Below are 25,106 nucleotides of genomic sequence, written 5' to 3'. Positions count from 1 at the left end.
GGCCAGTCAACCTAAAGTGTAGAAGCATTATAATTCAAAACACAATAAGTCCATCTTTAGCTGGAAAAGTGCAATTATGCTTGCATTTAAGTCTCCAAAAATAAGACCCAGTTAAAATAATTTAAAACTTTGGTCATAGAAAACATTCCACTGTGTGTCATTTTCAGATAACTTGACCTAAGTGCTAAAGTAGGTTGGATATTTTTAATGTAACAATAAACTGCACCCAAGCCATTCCATCTCATTTAAACGTGCAACTGTGACTGTTGATTCCTCTCCATTTTCCCTCATGAACTTTACTGAAACTGGACATTCACTTGAGGTTTGACCTTTAGCAGTATTTGAAAGAAATTCATTCTCTCTTTGCATTGTCAGGCATACTTCAGAACAGGAGTTGTGAGTGATTTTGATCCCTGTAAATGTTCCTGACCATGACAGTTATGTCAGCTGTTTAAGATCAGGCATACACAAGCTGGACAGATTCCCTGTCATCTGTCTGCTGCATCCAGCTCTGTCAGATGGAGTTACTAATTGGTTAAAACACAGACAGATAATGCATATATAGAGAGAACAGCAGCATGTTGTCTGCACAGCCGATAGAGCGTAGAGTTGGAGTTCTATACCTGCAAGATACGAGAGCTTTTAAGAATATAAAAGTTCAGATTTCTTCCTGGTGGTCACTGCAGCCTTTATAAGCTGTCACTGTTTGATGCAGAGCTAACAGACTGACTAACAAGCGTCCAGAGTGATGAATGACTAAGTGTGTGGTCAGGCAATGCAAGGCAGAGTATATTTGCAAAGGGATTCCAGTTTTGGCTTTCTTGACTTTATAGCGCATCTCATCCTTTCTGTGGTGCAGGCTTCAGTTGTGAGGATTATGCTTTGTTATTATTTGGCAGTACACAATGATGTCTTTATTTTTAGGTCCTTAGTGTAGTTAGTCATCAGAATGTCCTTTGTCTGCAGTTCAATAATATTCTTTGACAGCCTATAGAATTTTATGTTTATAAACTCATCAGTCATTAAGAGGTGTAAAAAAAGTCCTTGTTTCTTTTGCCTGGACAAGAAGTTGCAATACTGGAACTAACTTGATCTCTTGTCTATAAGCCTCACTGAATTTGGTAAAATTCAAGCAAAAAAACCTTTTTAAGAGGATAAATTTTGCACTTTCTGTGGCATTTTTGATGCCGATGTGTTTTCTCTATCCCTACACCTTTCATGTGGGGAAGGAGAATAATTGATCTTACTTTATATGTGGAAGGATGCTTTTTAAGTTGATGTTTTCCCACCTGTATGTCTCTTTTCAGGAGGCCCTTATGGTTTACAAAGAAGCAATACAGAAAATGCCGAGGCAGTTTGCACCACAGAGCCTTTATAACATGATGGGTAAGTCTGTTGTTGGTGCTTCAGAATTTGAGGTATTTGAGGAGTCAGGGTGAAACAGAAGACCTTATGCAGGCAACTGATGCTCAGATTAATAGGCTAATAAAACCCAAAAATAATTACTTCCAGTACAAGCCAAACTAGGTTCAGAGCTTAAATGCTGGCAACTGCAATGCTGGATAAAGTACAATAAATAAGTGAGACTATTGGACACTGGATGCCTTTAAGAGTGTCTGTGTGGCAGTTTACCATTTAGAATGCACGCATTAGTATTTTGCTTTGTCTCCAGAAACTCTCATCCACTACTTTGGAGGCCCCATGTGCCCACATGTGTGTGGGTGTTAGGTGTTGAAATACCTTGTAAACCAACAAGGTGTTCAAACAGACCCACAGAGATAGTTGAACTTTTTTTTTTAGGTTGTGCCTGTGCCAAAAATTTATTTCCAGCTGATGTACTTTAGTTTAGGTGTCTACAATGAGACAGTTTTTCTTATTTTTCTTCCAGGACCACCTCTCAGTCCTTCAAAATTTCGGAGTTCTTTGGGTACTCCAAAAACCCATCAATTTATCTGTGAGGTGTTTTTTGTTTGACTTCAGTTCCTCATATTCTTGCATTTTTATATGGAATACATTAAACAGATAAAGAAGATAATATGAATTATTACTTATCAGATGAATTATTATTATTACTCAGATCTGAAAACAAGAGGGCTGGTTCTTATTGTTCCAGAGATGCATGTAAGTGGAATTCTGTCTCAAAGCTCATATGTATCTGCTAAGGAACCTTAGTGTTTGGCCCAGTATTCTCTTGTTCAGGATAGAAAAGGATGTAAGAACCTTCACTTTAAAGTAGTTCAAAGTGGAGCAATTAAAAATATTTGTGGAAACAGTGAGGATCAATGGGAAGCATATGGGGTTTTGTGTGGTTTCCCCTACCAATGCCTCATATACAAGGGAATGTATTGGTTGAAACTAATTGCTTTTACACTAATTGACTACAGGAAAGGCATTTTTTATTAGTATCTTACAAGTATTAGGGAACAGGAAAAGGTAAAATTGTAGTTGTAACCGATGCTGTATGTTTGAAAAATGTAAGTGCTCTATTAAGTAGTTCTCTTGCCACAGTGACTAAGTATCTAATGTCAGTCTAAGCACTTTCTTAGCAGTCCGTATAGTTCAATGGAGAGTTACTTCTCCCTGAACACTTAATCCTTGCCAGATTGAGGCCAGTGGCTAAAAATCATAAATTGCACAAATTGATGATTACGTATACTTTTGTTCATTGTCAGTCTTAGTGAAATTATCGTTTTATCAGCTTTATTTGCAGCGTTTACTGATCAATTTGGTGATGGTATCAACAGTCACTACTGTGTGAATGAAACCTCTGCTTACTATTGGTGTCCTATAGTGACTGCTGAAATACTGCAGTGCTTTAGCAATTCTCTGAAGTTATGACTGCCCTCTTTAGTGTAGATACATTTTTCATAATTCTGATTAAAGTGTTCCTCAGAATACAAAATTGAAAAACACAAACTAGTGCTGTTTCTAGTATGTAATGCTTATCCCATTGCAAAGCAGGCTTGTGCTCCTCTTTTCTTTTTCAATGAATAGATGCTACCTTTAAAACCACTATGACCTATGAGTTTTTTCAGATTTTTCCCTTTTTTTGGTTGCTTTTTTTAGGCTCAGGAGGTCTTTCTCAATTTCCTTTGTACGCACAGTCTGTGAGGTCCAAGTTCACTCTCTTCCTGGGGTTTGCATTTTTTAACTCACAAAAACACAAAGACTAGCTTAGGTCCTTTGCCCAGCCTTGGCTCCTGCTATACTTCCTTCCTTCTCTCCTTAGCCCATACTCTGGCTTCTGCTTCCTTTAAACTGCTGCCAGCACTTCATAGATGTCCTGGTGGCATAACAAGACATGGTCAATTGAATGTACCTTAGCTCTTTGTGGAGCTCTGAGAATTTCAACTTACCATTGACATAGCTTATGTTTGAATTTTGATTGCTGTTGTGATGGCAGATTTTGCAGGAAAGACAGTTTGCTTCTCACTGGTTGCTGAAGTGTTGCTTGTAGGTTATGCTGCAAAGGCAATCCAAGAGGCTGCCTAAAGCTGGGTAGTGACTTGAATAGAATGCACTGCAGCTGTATTAATAGGACTCAGACTGATTTGTTCAAAGCTGTCCTGGATGTGTCTACATAACCCTACATGGCTGCATTTAGTCTCTCTTACCTGAGATGATAAGACAGAGCTAGGGAGCTGTGCTTTATAGTGTGGAAAGAAAACCATACCTCTGGGGAGTAACAAAGCCCTTCTGATTTAGACATCTATTTATGATTATACACATAATCTCGGAAAGCGTGCTTCTCCTCTAAAAGAAGCTGAGATGACTAACTTATACTTAGTAGCTCCAATTGGGTGAGATAAATCCTAAGCACCTTTTCAGTCTTCTCTTTGCTTTGTGTGTGACAGGAGAACAAGGCAACCACATCCATTATCAGAAGTGTGTCCGCTTTGCGGCTCGTGCGGTGTCACTGAGTATCAGAAGGCCGCCCAGAGTGTTTATTTCTGTTTTGATGTTCAAGACAAAATTATAAACACATTCACTATAACACTTTCATTGATAAACAGCATTACATAAACTTGTCTGCCCACTTCTTGCCTTTAAAAGGGAGACTAGAGGAACTGAAATAGGCCAGTCCTATCTCGTGCATTTGCAACTGCAAAGACCTGACTGAGCTGTCTCCACTCTTTGTGTGCTCATTGCTGGGGAGGAAGGGGGAGAAACTGGGGACTGCTCCCCATCTGCCTTGAAAGTAGCAGAAGGAAGTAGTCTTCCTCATCTCCTTAAATGTGGAAAAAGACTTCACAGCTTATCGTGAAATGCAAGAATAGTTTGAGGATTATCTGCTATGGTTGTTATTGTGATGACTGTATTCCCAGTCTCTGGCAATCTCTTTGCTTGGTTGAGTGGCACACATATTGCTACGTATTGGCATGTCACATAAAGAAACAGTACTTCCCCCAATTTTTAATAACTATTCATTCATGTAATTGAAAATCTTTTTGAAAGTTTTTTTTTCTCCTATATGATGTACATGACCTACTTGAAAGAGAATAAACAGGAGATGAACTGTTTAAACTGAATCAAGTTTGAACTCCAGCACTCCAGCACTAGCATTAACACTCCAGCAGTGCTAAGCCTTTACACCGCCTGCTTTCCCTGTTTGTGTTACACTTCTTTTCCTGTGCTTGCTTCTATTGGCCTTTTGCTCTGAAAGGCCCAGTGACTCATTCCTGTGGTGTGTCAGTCTGCCTGACAGACTCTTATCCTTTAAAACACTCTGTAACTTGCATCTTAATGGGAAAAAGAAGCATTGGGGCTCAAGAAGCAAGCATCCATTTGACTTTGCATTTTTTTCACAGTACAAAATACAGGGCTGTAATACTAGCATCAGATGTTCTAAGTTTGTGCATGTGAAAAAATTGCAGGGAAGATTTTGGTCTCCTGTTGCTGTGATTTATTTTGCCAGGTGTGCAACAACTCAGCTAAGGAAACCATATGTTTCTCTGGCATTGTATCAAGAAATAAAACCTTTTCATTTTTTTTTTCCTTAGGAGAACCCAAAACAGCTGAAAATTGAAACTTTAAAACTAGAATCAAAATAATTATTCAACAAGCCGTATAAGGTTGGCTTGGTATTTATTTTCTGTATACCATATAGCTTTGATGTAAATTAAAAAGTACATGCTAAGGTTACACAGATTAATTTGCTTGGCACGGTAACTTGCATTACAAAGGATAGAGTCCAGCTTAGCTGTATTAAATAGGTAATATATTTTGTTTAAAGTTTCAATTAAAGCCTAAGGTCAAAAGATAAAATGGTCCCTGTGGGATCTTGAACACTTTAATGCCAATATTAGGGTTGTAGAAGGATCAGCCTCTGCTCTAGATGTCTTTTGCATTCCTTGAAATCTGATATTGTACAGTTGATTGTATTACATTGCTTTTAAAACCACACTAGCCCACCTGCTACAGTAATTCATACTCCTGACAGTTAAGTGGTGTGAAGTGCACCATGGAGGCTTTATTTTTAATACCAAACAGTAACAAGAAAGATGGTGGGGTGGCATTGTTCAGGTTTAGATTGGCAAGATACTGTCATAAAGACAAATGTCTTGACTGCACTTCATCTGTCCTTGCTAACTAACATCTGAATGTCTATTTTCAAATGCACTTCAGGCAAAGCCTTACAAACATTCTTTATGAGAAATGCAGTCACAAAAAGGCTAACATTGCAGGAGTGAATACAGTTCATGATGCACAAAGTTTAAATTTCTCCTTGCGAATCTGCTGGATTGCACATGGACAGAAAACAAATCATACACAAGTGTACAGTCCAGAAAAGGGGAGCCAGATTTTACATCTGGTGCAAAGGTTTGTATCACAAGTACAAAAGCTTAGCATGCAGAGAGACTTTCTGTGTTGATGATTATAACATAGCTATCACTTTACTTGATTATGCTTTTGGGTGGATGTGGCTGTTTCCACAAACCTGTTAATATTGTTAAGGCTCCTATCCCATTTACCCCTTGCTCCCATTAGATGCTTTCTTATTGAATTATTTTGAAATAGCATTTGGAACTCCAGGAAACACTTTGGTATAGTTTTACTGTGCATGCTGAGCAACACCTAATTTGTAAGGTCCAAAGATGATTAAGCTGTGAAATACATACCCCACATCATAACTTATGCAGAGTATGGTACCTGCACTTATCTAAGTTTTAGTCATCAGTGTGCTTCCTATGCATCTCATGAAGTTTTACTGGTAATTTCTTACTAAGTCTACATTACAAGTATTTTTTTTTCCTTTTAAAACTAGCTTGGTTGGGAAAAGTGTTTTTTTTTCTTCCATATCTACATTTCATTACATGTTCCATGGAAATAAGAATGGTACCAACTCCAATGGTGGTGGGAATAAAATGCTGGGCTTCCTCCTCTCCCCCTTCCCACCCTCATTCTGATGCTTTAACTCTTCCGCCTCTGAGACTCTGCAGACAGTGGTAGTTAATATCTGGTGTCCAAAGCTAAGTAGCTAAGTGCTGCATCCAGCTGGCAGCCAGTCCCTGGTGATGTTTTGCAGGGCTCAGTATTAGGGCCAGTCCTGTTTTAATATCTTTACTGATTATCTGTATGAGGGGATTGAATGCTCCTCCGGTAAGTTCGCGGATGACACTAAGTTGGGTTGGGAGTATTGATCTGCTGCAGAGAAGTAAGGCTCTGCAGAGGGACCTGAGCAGGCTGGATTGATGATGGGTCAAGGCCAATTGTATGAGATTCAATAAGGTGAATTGCTGGGTCCTTGATCACAACAACCACAGGCAGGGAGGAAGAGTGGCTGGAAAGCAGCCCAGAGGAAAAGGACCTGAGGGTGCTGGTCACCAACAGCTGAACATGAGCCAGTGTGTGCCCAGGCATACTGGCTTGCATCAGAAGTAGTGTGGCCAGCCGGACCAGGATAGTTATTGACTCTCTGTTTTCTGCACTGGTGAGGCCACACCTTGAATCCTCTGTCCAGTACTGGGCCTATCACTATAAGGAAGACATTGGGGTGCTGGAGAATGCCCAGAGAAAGGCAGTGGAGCTGATGGAGGGTCTGGAGCACAAGTCCTACAAGAAATGGCTGAGGGAGCTGGGCATATTTAGCCTGGAGAAGAGTCAGGAGAGACCTTATCGCTCTCCTGAAAGTAGCTAGCTGGGGGGTTGGTTTCTTCTGCCAGGCAATCAGCAATACAACAAGAGGAAACAAGAACAAGCTGTGCCAGGGGAAGCTGAACATCAAGACGAATTTAATCACCAGAAAAGTTGTCAGAAATTGAACGGGCTGCCTAGGGAAGTGGTGGACTCACCATCCTTGGAAGTGCTCAAGAAGTGATTGACTGGATTTGACACTTGGTGCAATGATCTAGTGTAGGTGATGTTCAGTGAAAGGTTGGACTTTGATAATTGATGTCTTTCTCAACCTAAATGATTCTGTGATTCTATGATTCTAAGTATGAATATTCAATCTGATTGCAGTGTCTCCTGTGTTTTTGACTTTGCTTTGAGGGAATCAAGCTGGGTATGAAGGTAACAGCAGTGGATTGCCGGAGATGGTAATTGACTGTTTGAGACCATGGGGTTTTTTTTCCCCCCAGGTTCCCTCATTTTCTTAGTTTTATCTCTTTGGACTATTGAACTATATTTTAATGTGAAGTGCTTGAGTTTTCTTAGGTAATAGTCTGAAAAAGTTGATTCTAAGGATGAAATGCATTTTTATTTTAAACATGCAGGGTTTTATATGAAAATAAGTATATTCATAACATTTTCAGACCGAAAATATGGTTCAGTACTGAAAATGGACTACAGGAATCCCAGCTAGGCATGATTCTAATGGAAAGTGCTTTTATTAATAGAGTTTTAAAGAAACCTATACTGGCATGGAAATAAAATTACCTATCTTGTGTGAGCTCGATGCCTCTATTTTTGTCAGTATACTTCTTTCTCTGGAAGCCTTTGTATAGCAGGAAACAGCTGTGCAGTGTCCATGCTGTTCCATGCTGCAACTGATGCTATTTTGCCCTTCATTTATATCTGTTTTCTGCTTTAGGTATTTTCCTTCCGAAGTATCTTAGTGGTCTAATTAAATCAGATAAGGCTTTCCTTCAGATAATTGAAGCCTATAAGAATTTTTTCAGCCTAACTAAATGTGAATTGACTCCCATCCATCGAAAACCCTGATAAAATATGGTACATTCCTTGAAATCTTGGAGGAGATTATTCTGTAAAAGGAAAAAAATCAACTCCCAATATGCTTGGTCTATGCAGAACTTGATGCTCGCTGTGTTCACATGCTTCAGCTATTTCAGGGAAGATGTGCATGCACTGCATATTTATAACCAAAACTGTTCGGCTGTTGCAGTATATTTTATATGTCAATGTAGTATAACATCAACAAAACTGTGCCTCCAGATTTATGATGTTACTTTATGCACTGGGAAAAAGGAGGGAAGTCATATATCTAGAGAGGTGCATTTATGATAAGCACATCTGCAGCCTTGATTTGCACAAGAAAGCTGCAGAGCTGGATTATCAAAGATATAAACTCCTTGTGGTATTGCAACACACAGGAACTCTCCATCGTTTTCTAAGGCAACTTGTTTACTCCCAATTAAAAGAAATTATGGAAAAATTAAATTTAAATCCTGATGGAATGTATATATTAGAGATTTTTATTTTCAAAGGGCATCTCCATCTTCCTTTGTGTTTTGACATTTGTATTTGTATTGTCCATGTCAAATTTTATGTTTTCTATATTACAGTTTTACCACCCTGAAATTTGAGGGGCAGATAATTAGCATATATAAGGATGATGCAAGGCATATTTACCCTACATTGTCTCCTTTATGGAGATAATTTTTCAGTTGTCTTTTCCTTCCTAAAATGAGGACCACTGGAGGGACATATCTTCTTAATCTGAAACTATGGGTGCCTTACACCTTTGGTACAGTGCTTTTACATCCACAGTTCTATTCTAGTTTCTGATTAGAAAGTCTGGCATGCTCCCTACCAGGATATGGCTTTTGCTTGGTATGACTACCTGGCTCTGAAACAGAAAAAGCATGAAATCGACAGATGAGAGGTTAAGCTAGAACCATGTAGCATACATTCATGTAAATGCTACCTAATTTTGCTTTTTAACTATATGTGGTATGTATTGGAAAATTTTGTGTCCTTTTATAAAATTCATTTTTCTTACAAACACATTCCATTCAATTATCAAGTAACATATTAGCCTTTAGGGAAAATGGCTGCTAGCAAGCTAATCTTTTATTAGCATCATTATTTATTGTAAATATTTAATGTTTATTATGATTGTTATGGGGTTTTAGTCATTATTAATTATATGTTAACTATTTTTAATGCTATGTTAATCAAATATATTTAATTATAATTAATATTCTGGCATGATTTTAGTGGGGAGGTTTTAGCTACTTTATTCTTTTTGTGGGATTTTGTTTAATTTTATTTTGAAGGATTATTTTCAAATTCCAAGGATTCTGAGCAAATATGGGAAAATACTGTTGTTGGATGGTAGTTTTGCTAGTAGCCTATCTTTATGTTAAATAAAATCCACTTGAGCATAGGGATTTTAATTTTGGTGGTGTAAATCTAGCTAAAAGGTATCCTATTTCTGATTTCTTTGAAAGTGTTAATAAACTTTGTATGCACTGCTTTAAATGGTGTTTCATTTGCATATTAATGCTTTTCTTGCACTACATTAGTAAATGAGAATTACAGATTAATAATATATGATCTTTCTAGTAGAATAAGACAAGAACTGGGTTCATAAAACTCAGAAAATGTTAACTGAACTAACCCCTGTGAAGCTGGAAACAGTTTTGAAATACTGATTGGTCCCATTTTACTCCAGTCATTTGTTGAATTTATTACCACTACTCATTGTGCAGGCAATGCTGCATATGTCTGTGTTGATACAGATTAGGGACTGGAAATAACTGACCATTTATATCTTAAGGTTTTCACTGTCATGAATTTCTTTCTCTGTTATTGTTACCCCTGTTGAACTTTACAGATCTGACAAGTTTTATTAATAAAGTCTCTATGTGTGATCTTTCAGATTTTCAGCATGAGATTTGGAAGATTTTGCAAAAAAAGTAATTGTTAAAGTAAATTTAGAAATCTGCTTACGTGTTGGTATGCATATTTTCTGCCAATGGAAACTCTTATCTTTCTAATGCCTAAATCATTTGTGTTGCAAGTTTATAAGAATGCACGATTGTAAATGGCAAATATTATTTTTCTTGTTTTAATCTCAGATACACAAATGCATCCTGAATTACAGAAATCAATCCACACATGTTCTCTGACATTTTGTTGGAAATTTATCTCAAGGTGGCATAGCTATTGCTAAATTGCATCAGCCTAATGCACGAATTCTCTTGATTGAATTGAATGATTCAGTTAGCTGTTGCTCGATTCTACATTTTGAATATGGCAGTGATGGGTCAATTTTCAACTTTCTTTTCTTCATTCAGAAGATGGAATTAATAACTGACCCCCTAACAGTGCTTTCTTCTGTAGTAAGCTATGCTCTAATTACTTATAATATAGGAATTATTGATGCAATTTCTCTGAAAAAATGCTCAGTTATAGAGAATTATCTGCAAAGAGTGTCAGAATCGCACAGTCAGCTGAGTTGGAAGACACCCATGAGGATCATTGAGTCTGACTCCTGGCCGTGCGCAGCACTATTCCCAAAAGTCACACCATGTGCCTGAGAGTGGTGTTCAGACTCTTCTTAAACTCTGTCAGGCATGGTGCTATGACCACTTCCCCAGGGAGCCTGTTCCAGTGCCCAGCCACCCACTGGGTGAAGAATCTTTTTCTAAGAACCAACCTAAACCTCCTGACAGCACTTCAGGCCATTCCCTCAGGTCCTGTCGCTGGTCACCACAGGGAAGACGTCAATGCCTGCCCATCCTTTTCCCCTCCAAATGCAGTCATAACTGCCATGAGGTCTCTCTTCAGTCTCCTTCAGGCTGAACAGCCCAGGTGACCTCAGCTGCTCCTCATATGGTTTCCCCTCAAGGATCTTCACCATCCTCATTGTTCTCTATGGGGTGCACTCTGATAGTTTAAGGTCTTATATTATGGCACTGAAAACTGCCCCCAGCACTGGAGGTGAGGCTGCCCCAGTGCAGAGCAGAGGGGACAATCCCCTCCCTTGCCCGGCTGGTGATGCTGTGCCTGATGCTCCCCAGGACAGGGTTGGCCCACCTGGCTGCCAGGACACTGCTGACTCATGGTCAGCTTTCTGTCAACAAGGACCCTTTATGTGGTGCTGCTTTCCAGCCTTTCATTCCCTGATCTGTCCGTATAGTCAGGGTTGCCTCATCCCAGATAAAGAGTCTGGCACTTGCCCTTGGTCAGCTTCATATGGTTGGTGATTGCTCATCTGCTTTGTTGAGGTCTTTCTGCAGAGCCTCCCTGTCTTCAGGGAAGTCAACAGCTCCTACCAGTTTTCACCTGTGAAGTTCAGGAGAATACAGTTTCTTTCTTTACATCTGATATTTAGATTGACATATTGTAACATTCTGCATTAAAGCATGCAGCTAGAGAGAGGAGTTGAGAGGAGCGTATAGCTTGACTTTTGGCTTCTTCTGTCCTTTCAACACTTAACGACTTTGCTTAGTGCAGATAAAGTATAATGTTAAGTCACTTACTTGTGAGTACTGACATAGCGGAAAAATCACATGTGAAGTTACTATGACTGAATTTGATGTTCATGTTTTTTTGAGGTTTCTTATCTGTTTGGATTTTTGGCTTTTTTAATTTTTTTTTTTTTATTTTATTTTGTTTTTATTTATTTTTTTATTTTTTAGTCTGGGTGTTTTTTGAGGGAATTGTTCTGCCCTTTTGGCCCTCAGTAGCAGAAGAATTATTTGAATGCTTCTGTGTGTGTGATCAGATATCCAAACCAGTGCATGAGTACAATATGCTATGTAGATCTTTGATTAAGGACAAGTAGACTTTTTCTAATCAGTCATGCAAGCCTCTAAATACAGCAGGCTTGTTTGAAAAAAGTCTGTTTGTTCTTAGCAGTCATGTTGGTATCCCTTAGCCTTGGCTCAGCATGACTTCTTTCTCTACATCATGCTCATTTTATCTGTGGTCTGAAGTTTGGTCATTTTGTATGCACCACACCCTAACTCCTGAAACTCAAAACTTATGTGCCACATTTCTCTGGAGTTCTTCTCCTCTGCTGACAAAAAAAAATCTGACTTGGCCTTTTCCAATTTTCTTTTATGAAGAAAAATCTTCTATAGCCTCTGTAAATATTCAAGATAAAGAGATAAAGTAGCTCCCATGCTATGAGTTACTTAGTTCTTCTCTTTAAGAATCTTTTTCTCCAAGTTTTCCAGGTGTGGTATTTAGTTTCAATCTTGATTAAAGGACTTTGGTCCCTCTGTCTCCCTGGTATTTTCACAATTATTAATTTCCATGTAATGCAGAACCAGAGGCTGTGACTCCTGGAGACAGCCTTAGCTGACCTTTATTTGGGTCAGCTGTAGTCTCTTGATCCTCCAGTAGTAGAATTTGATACCTTCTGACTTCATATTTTTTGGAAAATACTTAGTCATTTATTAGAAATGGATCTGCCACTGGGATGATGAAAATCTGAATCTTCAACTGACGTTTTAAGACTGTCATTGACCTAGGCAAGGGCACATTTTTATCCAGAGTCCTTGTGAAAGAGCTGTGTAAGTGCAGGGTGGTGATCTGAAAGCTGTTATTCTTCACCATAACATACTTGTTTCATCTTGATTGTTTCCAACCCTTGAGCAATTTGTTTGCTTCTTGAAGAGACTTTCTTGCTTTGTATTCTTGAAGAGACTTTCTTGCTAAACTCTTTCTCAGAAACTTAATGACTACAATTATCTGTCTTAACACTAATGTATAATATATATAAATATATAACAGGCTTTCTGAGATCCCATTCATATATATTGTTCTTCAACATTGTCTGCCTCAGCCTCTCATTGTAAAGGATTTCACTTTGAAAAATGTTCACTTTCAGTAGTTTTGTATATGACTTCTTAAGATTAGCTATTTTGAAATGATGGATGCTATATTTTGATTTAAACAAGCTGTGGCACATGATCTAATAAAACTATATTCAGAGATTAGCTTTTTTAATGTCTTGCCTCTCCCTTCAATATACTTTCAGTTTTCTTAAACTGCCCTAGTTTTTGAAACAAAATTTAGGTTCTTTCAGTTATGATTAAATGCAAATATTTTTGATATTCTTGCTGCTAATCCATGCTTTGCAATGTAGAGCAATGGAAAAGAAGTAGTTTTTCTAAAGTAGATGAAGTAAAATTTCTCTTACTTTGCGACTTTTGACTAAAGCTTAGCAGGTGATGTTCTCTTTGGCAATTCTATTCCAACAATACTTTTCATCTCAGCTATGCTATTTCAGCCCTAATAAGGCCTTAACTTAATCTCCTCACTCAAGTGTCTCCAAGGTTTTTTGTGTCTGACTGTGGTTGCAAGTGTTCAAATTACTTAACATTTTTCTAGATCTCTGCACTTTTAAAGCATAGAAAATTATGAGATAAATTATGGAAGTCTTGAGAAATTTGTGTCATTCTCACTAGCATTTGTTTGACCCTACAGGGGAAGCCTATATGAGAATGAGCCGGCTGCCTGAAGCAGAGCACTGGTATGTGGAGTCACTGCGATCCAAGAGCGACCACATCCCAGCCCATCTCACCTATGGAAAACTGCTGGCTCTGACGGTGAGTTCATCAGCACCTCCTGGGAAGTGGTCTCAGGTCCTTTGAGTAGGTTAGATAAAGGGATGGGAAGACTTTGGCCTGAATATTGCTTATTGCCTTATTTGTCACACTGTTTCAGTTCCTCATTTTAATTAAGGGCTTTGACAGCATTGGGGTTTTTTGTGAGACATTGCATCTATTTTCGAGGTAGTGCCAACTCTGTGCTGGAAAAAACCAGTTATAATGGCGCAGAAACTTTGCAATACACAATAAGGAGTTCTCTTGATAAAGCCTTTATTATAAGTTCTTTGGAGACAAGTAATGGATTTAATTCTGTAAGATATTCAGTGTTTGACTCAGGGGTGTTGGAGCAATCTGTGGCTGGGTGTCACCTATACTTTGTGAATGATATCTCATGCTTTGAATTTACACTTTAGGAGTATCTCTTTGAGCATATGAAAGGAACTACTCAACTATTAAGAGCTAGTTCTAAAAAAATCAGAAGAGTTGGACTTCTTTATTTCTGTAAAATTTACTTCAGTATGACTACAGGTGTGCTTGTAGCTACAGCTAAATTAACCCCGTATGATAGTTATAGCAAAGTGTCAGTCTCTCCTTGATGTTCACACATTTTGAAGATGAAAATGGATTTCTATTTTATTAATTCAAATAATTATTTTTTAAAACTGCCTTTCATTTGTTTTTTAATTTCTTGTTCCTATTTTTCTTTCATTTTTATCTATTCTACATTTGTTTCATTGTTTTCCTTAGTGGGTTCTTATTTGCTTTATGTGCTCTACTGATATACCTCTGTATGGTTAATGAGTCTTTGTGCCTCAGTCTGAATATTCTTCAACGGAATGTTCCTCAACTTTTCACCTGGTGATAAGTTTTTTTTATGGTCTTGATTATGCTCTCCAGTCTTCAAGCAAAAAATGTCTCTTGTCCAGTGGAAAACACCAGTTCATGATTAACTCCAGGAGATCCATTACATTAAAAGTATCTGAATTTGGAAACGGGGAGGGAATTACAACAAAAGTTGTCTGTATGAGTAACAGATGACAACACAGTTTGAAGACTTAAAAATTGGTCTGTGTTATCATGTAATGTTGAATGCAGAGTTTTATCAAAATCTACCTGGAAGAGAAGGCTAAGTTGTAATGGAAGTCAAGGTGGTAGTGTTACATCCCCACTGCCTGTCAGTTCCACAATATGGAAGGGTGCCTTTTTTTTTTTTTTTTTTTTTAAACTATTTCCAGTTACTGTTAAAATTGCTGGAATATTGACAAATATATACACCCACTGTTTACCCTCTTTTAGAATAGAACTACAAAGGAAAATTTCCTTTGCTTTTCTAGCAGATATCTTTGTATCTTGCACCTAAGATTAATAGCAGAAGGTTGGTGGTTTTGGCTTCTACTTAGCAGATCTCTGACACAAAAGTGCTAATTTATTGGAATTGCTGTGGGGAAGTGTTGTGGTTTAGGAATAGTATTTCCCAATTTAGTGTTCCCACTGTAACACTCCAAACCACACAATGCTCTCTTACTACTCCCTCTCCCTCCCACTGCAGCAGGCTGGAGAGGAGAATTGGAGGCAAAAAACGTAAAGATCATGGGCTGAAATAAGAAGAATTTACTGCAAATAGTAATAAAATAAGAAAACAAATAGTAAGAGCAACAATATTAATAACAAAGTGTATGAGAGAGGTGAAGAATTCACATGGGAATGCTCACAACACAGAAAGCCCCAGCAATACCTGAGTGTGCCACTATGCTCCTCCATCCAGAAGTGATCCCTTTCTCCCTTTCTGGGATGTGGAGGTGGTATAGAATAGCCTCTGGGTCCTGGCCGTGCCCCCTCTTGGCTACTGCAAAAATTAACCCTGTCCTTGAGCCAGGACAGGAAGTAAAGAGTTTTCTTAATAAAATCCAAATTTTTGTTTGGTTGTTTCTTGTTACACTCCCCCCACCCCCCCCCCCAGTACTCCTCCAGTTAATTTTTTCAACTGCTGAGTGTGTGAAATATGAAGTCTGTTAGGGAAAATCTTGCATTGGTTCTGGGAAACAAGGTCTTACCGTTTTCTTCAAAATAACGAAATCCCCAAATCCCAGAAGTGTACAAAGATTGTGAGCCACTAATTTATTTTTTTAATTCTGTCCCCTCATTATGAAAGCGCAGGTATAAGATTAAAATTTAGTGTTATTATCCCAGCTTTTAGAAGGAAGCAATGAAAAATCTACATGAGTCCTTACAGTAAAAATGAACAGTTTACATTTCTCTGGGTATATCAATGGAAGACATGATTGGGGTGAATCGTGCCTTGAGCATCTGAGCTGTATTTGTAGAAGAATGTGTCTCAGCAAGGAGAACTGTATATATAGCTTTGAACACTGAGTATTGCACTATGATAGGCAATAAAATACCTTTCCTATCACAACACACACTTGCTTTCATATACTTGCTCTGTGCCATAGTTGTAGTCTATTCTCCTCATATTTGTTATTATCTCTTAACACTTTTTTCTTTATTCCTGTTGGCTTCTCATATTCATCGTAATATGTACAAATAGGGTTGATGTCCGTTCTGTTTACAGCAGTACAAGCTGAAAAGATGGTGCTGATGTCCTGTTGACTTTCAGGACTTCATAAACATATAGCAAGGAACATTATGATGACAAAGTATTTACAGATGGCACAATTTTTTTTTTGATGGTTACTTTATTAATGAAAAATAAAGTTCCTTTATCTTTGATCTATTGAAAATTGACATTAATTCCAATTAGTTCCTTGAGCTACAGGTCTGAAAAAATATTCGACACAAAAATGGATCAAAAGATTTGGCAGTAAAATATTTGGGTTTTGTCTTCATTTTGGTCACTTAATCAGTCTTGCAGGTTACTGTACTCAGTGATTCACAAAGTGAATTTTGTCTAGTTTCTGGCATACTGAACTGTCCTAGTATTAGTTGCAATTGCAAATATATAATTGCTGTAGCTGACATGCTTCCTGGAAGTCTTCATGAACTTCCTTGGGATTCAGATTAGAGCAGCTCCCTTTGACATAGTTTTTTCAGCCCTGAGTTAATGATAATTTTCTCAGAGCCTGTAAATTTAGGAAAGAGAAAAGCCTGTTTCAGTTAGTTTTTGGATGTTAGAGAAGACATGTGTTAGAGGCTTCTTTGCCGTCTTCGGTTGGAATCAAACCTTTGAACTTCTTATAAACCTGTTTCTGAATATAGGTACTGAGACAAAACGTTAATAACACTTCTTTGTGTCTCTCTTCTAGGAGAGAAATGTTGGATCACTGATGAAGTGAAGGGTGGATGTAGGTGCTAATATAGATAGAATTTTTTGCATCAGTGAAATTGGGGGTATAAGGGAGGAGAGGAGGCAATTTCCAGAAAAAGTTCCCAAATTCCAGCCAAAGGCAATTCTAATATAAAACCTCCTAGCAGTATAATCAGACTTACAAATTTCACAAATTCAGCTGTTTTACTTCCTTACTTTAATTCCAATGAAGCGGCTTAATTTTAACCTCAGATTTTGTGCCTTCTCAAATCTGTGGCCAGTATTAGTGCTTACTGAAGCAGCGTCACATAGAATAAGAGAATCGCTTAGGCTGGAAAAAATACAAGTAATGCCCAAATGGATTTGGGCATGCTGCTGTATATGCACGAAAAAACAGACCAGCTTAAGAGCTCTGGAGGAATAGCTAATGAATTTATAGTCTTGGTACCTATCATAAGTCACAAAAATTTCCTAACTCATATATTAGTTCATGTTATATGTTTATATCTAAGAATTACAGTTCACTAAGCTGCAATTTTCTTGAAAATATGTTAGGACAGCATAATTTAGTGGTTGAAAATCATGATTAGTAGCTCAGTTACTAGAGTAATTGGAAAATAGCCAGTTGTCTGGGGCTTAGGTTTGTCCTTTTTTTATATTTTTGAAATGACATGTAGCTGTTTAGAACTGTAGTGCTTTAGCAATATGTGCTTTTCATACCTTTAACTTGTTAAATTACTTGAGGAATTTGTTTTTCAATGTGAGATGTTAGTTGACATAGCCAATCTTCTGGTAGCTTCATGCCGCAGCATCTGAGCCTCATCCCTTGCATAGGTAATTTATTTCTACATTACAAAGAAAACCATAATTTTTTAAAAGGCTTTAAAATTGAAAGGCTCCCAGCTTTGGGATAAAAATGAGTCTGTCAAAAATGACAGTGCCAGGTAATGCCTTGACCATGTAGTGTAATTCATTTTCCATTGTATGAGCAGACCTTTTAGAAGAGAAGGCATTGGCTGTCATGCTCAAAAAATAATTTGCAACAAAGTCTTTTAATTATTTTTTTTCTCCCTCTCCCTTTAGTAGTCCTAAAGAGAAGACTAAGAAACCCTCCCTCTTAATGTCTGGCCTCTCTGCCATCAGTCAGTGGTTGGTTGCTGAGAAGCTTTATTTTAATTACACATAAATGTTTTTAAGTTTTGTTGTATCTGTTTTGAGTGAACTTGAGCCCCCAAATGACCCTGCATAGTTTGCAGTAGGGGCTCTAATTGCTAAAGTACTTAGGCACAGCCTCATATTGTAACATTTAGTGTGTTGCATCTAGGAACTACAGGCTTTGCTATATTTCTCTGGAAAAAATTGCACAGTGGTTTCTTGCATTTTACATGGCTCCACACAGTGCTGTTAATCTATTTTTTTCTGGCTTGAAAAATCACCCAAAGTGCTGTATCAAAAATTTACTTTGCCTTGTAAAATTTTGGTGCTGGAGCTCCAACTATTAAATTCAGCAATAATCGTCCTAGAAGATTCCCTACAATATAAAATATTTTATTCTAAAATGTTTTCTTAAAAAGTGAATTGGGAAAAGGCAGTCATAGATATGATAGAGACCAGCAGTGTTTTGGATTAATATAAAAGTTTCAGGATTGTGACATACAAGTCTCAACACTGAAGTTTAGTACTTTTCTTAAGTTTTGAGATAATCGCTCCTCGGTGAGGGACCTTTTTTTTGCCTGCAGTTGATTGTTGCTTATGTTTCTGATAAACAGAAGGCCAGTGAGTTATCTTGTCATTTTTGGTTAGTTCTGAAATTACTCTGAGTGTTGTTATCAAATACCGTATTGTATTCAGAAGTTGATGTAGTGCTTGACTGTCGTCTCAAAGTAAATAGAAATAAATGACAATGTAGAAATAAGTGGAAGATAGAACAGAAAAGAATGGGACAGCATGGGAAAAGGAGAACGGTGTACTAATAATAACAATGTACTAATTCAACATTTACTATTTATGTAATTACTTGCTGCTGGTGTTTCAGCACAGAAAGGAAATTTGCATTTCTGTTGGAAAAATCCGTCGTATTGTCATCTTTAATGTCACTGGTTCATTGCTACTTTTTTTTCTGTCTCTCTAGATTTATACAAATGAGAGGAAAACAGGAATGAGGGAGAACAGTCATGATGTCAAAAGAATCATGCCTGTCTTTAAGACAGCAATTGAAATGCTCTATGTTAAATCTAGTCATGATCTTCTAGAACAGTTTCTTCTTTTAGTAATCAATTCCTTTAAAGCAAATAAAAATATTTTCAGTAATACTTAGGGGACCAATAAATGCCTACACATAGAGAAATCTTTAATTAGTGAAAAGGCATTTTCTGAACAGGTCAATTTGATTAGATCAGCAAAGCTCTTAGTTATTTTGTTTTGGGAAACTATATCCCTTGGCTGTTAGTACTGCTTCTAGGAAGATTTTTTTTTCAATGAAAATTGCATATTTCAGTAAAAGTCACATCATGACAATATAAAAATGACATTGAATCCATGAGAATGCCTTGCCTAAGAAATCAAGTTAAGCCAAGCAATTGCCACTACTGCTTTTCTGTGTTGTATTCAATTTGTCTTTGGAGCCTGCCACAGACACTATGAGCTTTCTTGACACTTGAAATCTCTTGAGGATTAAAATTGATACATGCACAGTTTGTATTTAGTTCTGAGTTTGCAAAATGTGAGCTGTTTTCATTTTTGTTTCCAGCGTACAAGCAATTCATTTGTAGGTGCTAGAAGGAAGGGGTTTTCCTTTTCAATGGATGAGTTCAGAAGTGTGAGCCCTTTTTTTAAAGGTTCAGTTATCTGGTGTATCTGGAGCTTTAACACCTCCAGTCTGAATGACAGGATTTCCGAACTACAGAAATTTCAATAGCTGACGTCTATTGGGTCTATAGTTCTTCAGAGGCTGGCTGCGTGCCAGAAGTATTGCATCCATAGATATACTTTCCAGTCCCCTTAGGACATGTGTTTGGCTGCAAGCCAGTTGTAATAGAATTAATTGTAAACCAGAATATTTTCATTTAAATATAGCATATCTGTCTAGGTCATAAATGACTCTGGAGCAGGTATTTATGCACATAACCCCTCACTAACCTCCTTTAGGGATCTCATCTTCAGTATCGTGTTTCTGACTTCCTGTAGGCAGGAAAGGGGAAGTCCTAAACTTCTCACTTTACTCAACATAAATTTAAAGCTTGTTACAGAGAATATCAGTGACACAGGATGAACTGCTTTCATGAAAGACTTAGAAACTGCTTTGGGTTTGGAAGCAACCTTAAAGATGATCTAGTTCTAACCCACCCAAAAGAGAGATCTTTTTGTGTTATTACGTGGTTGAATATAGCTGCTGTAGTTACTCTGTGCTTAGTAATTTTATCAGTAATTGTGGAAAAATAGGCCAAATTTAGCTTAGAAGAAATTCATAGGACTCAGTGAAAGCAGTATGTGAAAATACTGAATTCATTTTTTACTGACTGGACAGTGAAATATGGGTAGATATTGATACACTTCTTTATCAGAAAATATAAAATGTGGTTTAAGACTGAACAGAAAAGAAAGGGACTAACCTAGAAATTTACTTCACATTTCATTACATATTTTTGATACAAAATGGTCAAAGCTTAATGAAGTGAACATTTCAGTAGGATCTAGACAGTAAATAAATCACAAGGTATAGAATGAAATCTGTTCTTTAAAAGTTTACTTAAGACTTTACGCAATATTTCTTGTTTCCAACAGTGATGTAATGAGGTAAATTCCTTCTAGACTTCAAGCTGCCTCAAAAGAAAGACTAAAAATAGATAAATCATTAAAAAAAAACCACCAAACAAAAGAACCCCACCACAACAGAACAACCAAAAAAACCCTCCAAGGGGAAAAAAAAATTATGCATACATTTCATTTCTGTATTGTTTTGAATACTTTAATGGAACAGGAATGATTTTGGTTGTAGGAGACACATAAACCAAGAAAATGGATGTCAAATATTCTTGATATATTTTTGAATAATTTGTTACATAATACTTGAAGAAAATAATCAGCTTAATAGTGTCTCAATCATGTCCCAAGCCACTAAAGTTTTTAACTGTGCTTTAAATTTTTAGATCTATGTATCAGTTAACATGCAGTGATGTCACATTCAAAAACACTTAAGCTACAGTAGATTCCCACCAAAGTCAATGTGCACTGCTTCAGTCTCAACTCTCTGCATATCATGCCCTTAATTATCACTGCAGATGTATACTCAAGAACACAGTTTATGTTACTATTCTCTCAATTAACCTTGGCTCATGGAAGAATCACACTGACTTCAGTACTACCTCAGTGAAGCTAGTAGATGGATTTTTACTCAACAAAAATCCACAGGTATTTGAAGGAAGACTAATGTTATATATTAAGATGGATGTGAACCACTTAAGGTGCAAATAGAATATTAAACTAGAAGAAGAGGTTGCATTTTATTGATTCTGCCAAGACTTATTTCCAAAAGCAACTGGGTTATGTACTGGGTTATGCAAGCAGTGTGCAATGTACTGGATTGTGCATGTAAGGACCCTGGTCCAGTGAAATGCCTGGGAAGGAGAATGTTAGTCATGACCTCAGTGATGAAGTTTCATGGATGTGAAACACTGGACAATAATGAGAAAGTTGCTTCACATTTATTATAAAGTTTAATATATGGTGAATTACTTTGAATTGGTAGATAAAGATTTATAGTGCAATTTCCTCCAGAGTAATCCAATTCATGCTCCCATGCACTGAGATGGCTTCTCTGCCTTGTTTGGTTGCTGTTATTTTATTTTAATAAAGATGAGATGAAAATATGGGATTTGTCTCCTTAATGTACAGGAAGTATAGAAACTGAGATAAATTTTATACCTTTGCTGTTAATAATCCAAGTCTATATTTCAGTTGGTTTAGCATTTCACATACAAATTATGGTACGGGATATTTATATTGTAATTGGGAGTGAAGAGGGAAGAATTATAGAAATACCACAATTTGAGGAAAAACAGTAGAATCCTTTTAGCTACTAAATACTAGATATTCAGATTGTTTTTTAATTACTAATATTTAGAGCTGGGATGGAGAGCTTGCCTATGTCAATGACATCATTGTACAATGCAACTCTATGGTTCCTGTTTCTTTAGTCCAGCTAAGTAAAAGCTTTTGAAGACTTTATTACTCATTTACTCAGTATCACAACATTTAAGTTGTATTATGCCTCACAACTTTTGTGAGGCTAAAAGAACTGGTTATAAAACAGTCACAGGTTCAGTTCAAACTAGTTTATTATCACTGAATATTCTGTGACTTATAATGTTCTAGAGAAGAATAAAAAAACATGTTACATAATACTTGTTTTTCTCTATTCAGTGAGCACATTTTAATCAAGCTTCCATTAATAAATATTTTCATAATTCAATCTGTTTTATTAAAAATGTGAATACTTGTAAAAAAAAAAAAGAACAAATGTGGAGAGTGACAATAAACTGCATTTGTGGCATAAATTAAGTTTTATATGCAATCACATTATTACCAGTTACAGTTGGTAAAAGGATATTGAAGAATGAAGTCTGTGTCCTACTGGTGAAACCCTCATAAGTTTTGAAGAATGATGAATTTATGTCATATAAAGTTAGTTCAAATTGCAGAGACCACCTAATTTGTTGAACCACCTTTCTGGTTGCCACTGTGTCATCATAGTTTCCACAGGAGGGTTATTCAGAGCTGTTCAGCTGTATTAGTCTTTTCCAGTTTTACTAGCATTGCAGGGTCCCTGGGCCTCCAGCAGCCTTAAGTACAACAGCTGCCTCAACATGAATTTGGCACAGTTTACCAGAAAAGCGAGGAAAAAAATGGGGTGGATATCAAAATGCCAGTTTTTTTCCTCAGCTTTTTTATTTTAAGGATAAATACAGTCTTCTACTAATGTATGAACTGCCCTTAGCTGGCTCTCTTTCATTTATTCTGGTGATCATAACAGTCATTTCTATCCCATTTGTATGAAAGCCCAGATAAGCTTTGTGTCTGACCATATTAGCAAACACAGATACATTGTTTTGGTCTCTAGGGAAGAAGCAACCAACAAAACAAAAACCCTCTTTTAGTCAACTGCAGAGAACTGGTTTTAAAAATCAAACTTATGAAATAATATTTAAACAATTAACAGTTTGTCTTCCAAAAGTGCAAGCACCCAGCCATTCTGATTTAGAGTCTGCATGATTTGTGGAGAGTGAGGTATTTCTGAAAGCCAGGGCAACTTATGTTTTAGCTTGTAAGAGCCCTGTATTACTTACCTATGCTTTTAAAACTTTTTTTTTTCCTTTTAAATTTGTTGGTGTTGCTGGAAGATGGTAATCAGGGGCAATTCATCTTTATTTGGGCATGAGACAGGGAAGTTGGGGGACTGATACTTTCTTAATTAATGGAAAACTCCAGGAAGTTTTTCTTCATTATATGCTTTAGGTCCAGATCCAGTAAGGCAAATATCAGCCAGTCTTCTGAATCAGTTATTGAAGTGTCTTCATCCTGTTCAAGTTCTTTTCTTCAGCAAGGAGATGGACATTGATTGTTTTATGATTCTCTCTTGTTAGTCTCTGTACTGAAAAGCTAAAAATATGCCGGTGTGTCTGTGCAGAGGATCACCATTAGGCTTGGGCTGGGACCACCCACTCATTCCTCCTGAGCAGACCAGTAGCTGTCATGTAGCACCTTTTCATTAGCTACTGACCTGGACTGAATGTAAACTGGGGACCAAGAGGAGAAAGGTATTTTGTATCCCATTATTAATCCTCAGGGCTGTCAAGTATTTTCATTAAAATTTTTGAATAACTTCTTTATCCTTCAAATAAGTCTGCTATCATGTGGTTGTAAACTTAAAGTTTTTTTGCTTCGTAAAATTGCCAGAGCATGTCATTGTGCATATATGACTGCAAACCCTGCTGCTAGAAATTGGGAGATTTCCAGTGGCTCTCAATTCCTTCATTTGCATGGGTCAATTCATGTAACAGTGAACGCACACACCAAATGCCTTCCTTCCCCAAATCGGTGTTTTTCAACTGTTTAAACAACTATTTGGATTTTCTTTAAAAGTTGTAATTTTATTCCCTTGAACCATCTGTTTTATTTAACACGGAGAACATACAGTGGGAAAGGGACAATGACAGGATTATTGTCAAATAAACTACACAGTATTTGCATTCTGTTGGGTAGTTAAAATGTATATTGGATAATTGAAAAAAAGGTGATAGATACTAAGTTTTAATTGTGAAATAGCCTGATTCTGTCAGGTGGTTGTATTTTACATGTTTTGACACAAAAAAATAATATGTATTAAATCTGTGCTGAGGTATTGACATTTTAGCAGTAAACTGCATCAAAGAGGATATTTTAGCTGGTGTGATGCAAGGCTCCTCGTAATGCCAGTCATTTTTATTCATTTTTTAAAATAGTTTTTGAAAAATGTGGATAAATGAAAATGATGGTTGATGTGAACAAATGGAGCTTTACTCATTGTTTTTAATCAGATAACTTTATGCTGTGGATGATATAATTAAAATTTTTTTCCCCTTTATCACTGAAATGACCATTTGAGCCTGTAAATAGCACAGTTCTTTGATGTTATGTATGCTGGCACCTGTCATCATCGTGTATTGTAGGTCTCCTGACTAGCCTGAACTTGAGCGCAGTATGCCATTTGGAAAGTGACAAAAAGAGTAGAGCAGTCATGTATTTTTGGCAATTGCAATAAATAAAAATTAATCATGTTTGACAAATATTTGTGGCCTTATAGTGCTATAGGTGGAGGCTACAATTCTGTGACTATATTCAATGAACTGTGCTTTGATGTTCTAGAAATAGACACAGAGTGCAACCGGCTAAAACAAATTATGTTAGTCTGTTAAAAAAGGCAATTATGCAAAATCTGTAGATGTTCATTCTGTCAGTATTAATGTTACATATGCTTAGTGTCTCTCATTTTGTAGCCTCAATGCTAGACTTAGATAAGCCATTGTAACTTTTGCCTGTTGACAGTTGCCAGCCTT

The 25,106-nt window shown here is 37.0% G+C and overlaps 1 protein-coding gene across 1 annotated transcript in view; it reads left to right on the top strand.

The window, feature by feature from the left end:
* TMTC2 (transmembrane O-mannosyltransferase targeting cadherins 2) overlaps positions 1-25,106 on the top strand; it is a 231,557-nt gene that overhangs the window by 161,381 nt on the left and 45,070 nt on the right. Inside the window, exons 7-8 of the mRNA XM_083858728.1 lie at positions 1,308-1,386; positions 13,624-13,745. Of these exons, the coding sequence (XP_083714854.1) occupies positions 1,308-1,386; positions 13,624-13,745 (201 nt within the window). The remainder of the gene's footprint in view (positions 1-1,307; positions 1,387-13,623; positions 13,746-25,106) is intronic.

The sequence above is a fragment of the Zosterops lateralis genome (genome assembly GCF_965231275.1).
Source record: "Zosterops lateralis genome assembly, chromosome: 4".
In the NCBI taxonomy this organism is placed as follows: Eukaryota; Metazoa; Chordata; class Aves; order Passeriformes; family Zosteropidae; genus Zosterops; species Zosterops lateralis.
Note: the sequence above shows the minus strand (reverse complement) of the source record. Positions and strands in the feature narration are given on the sequence as shown.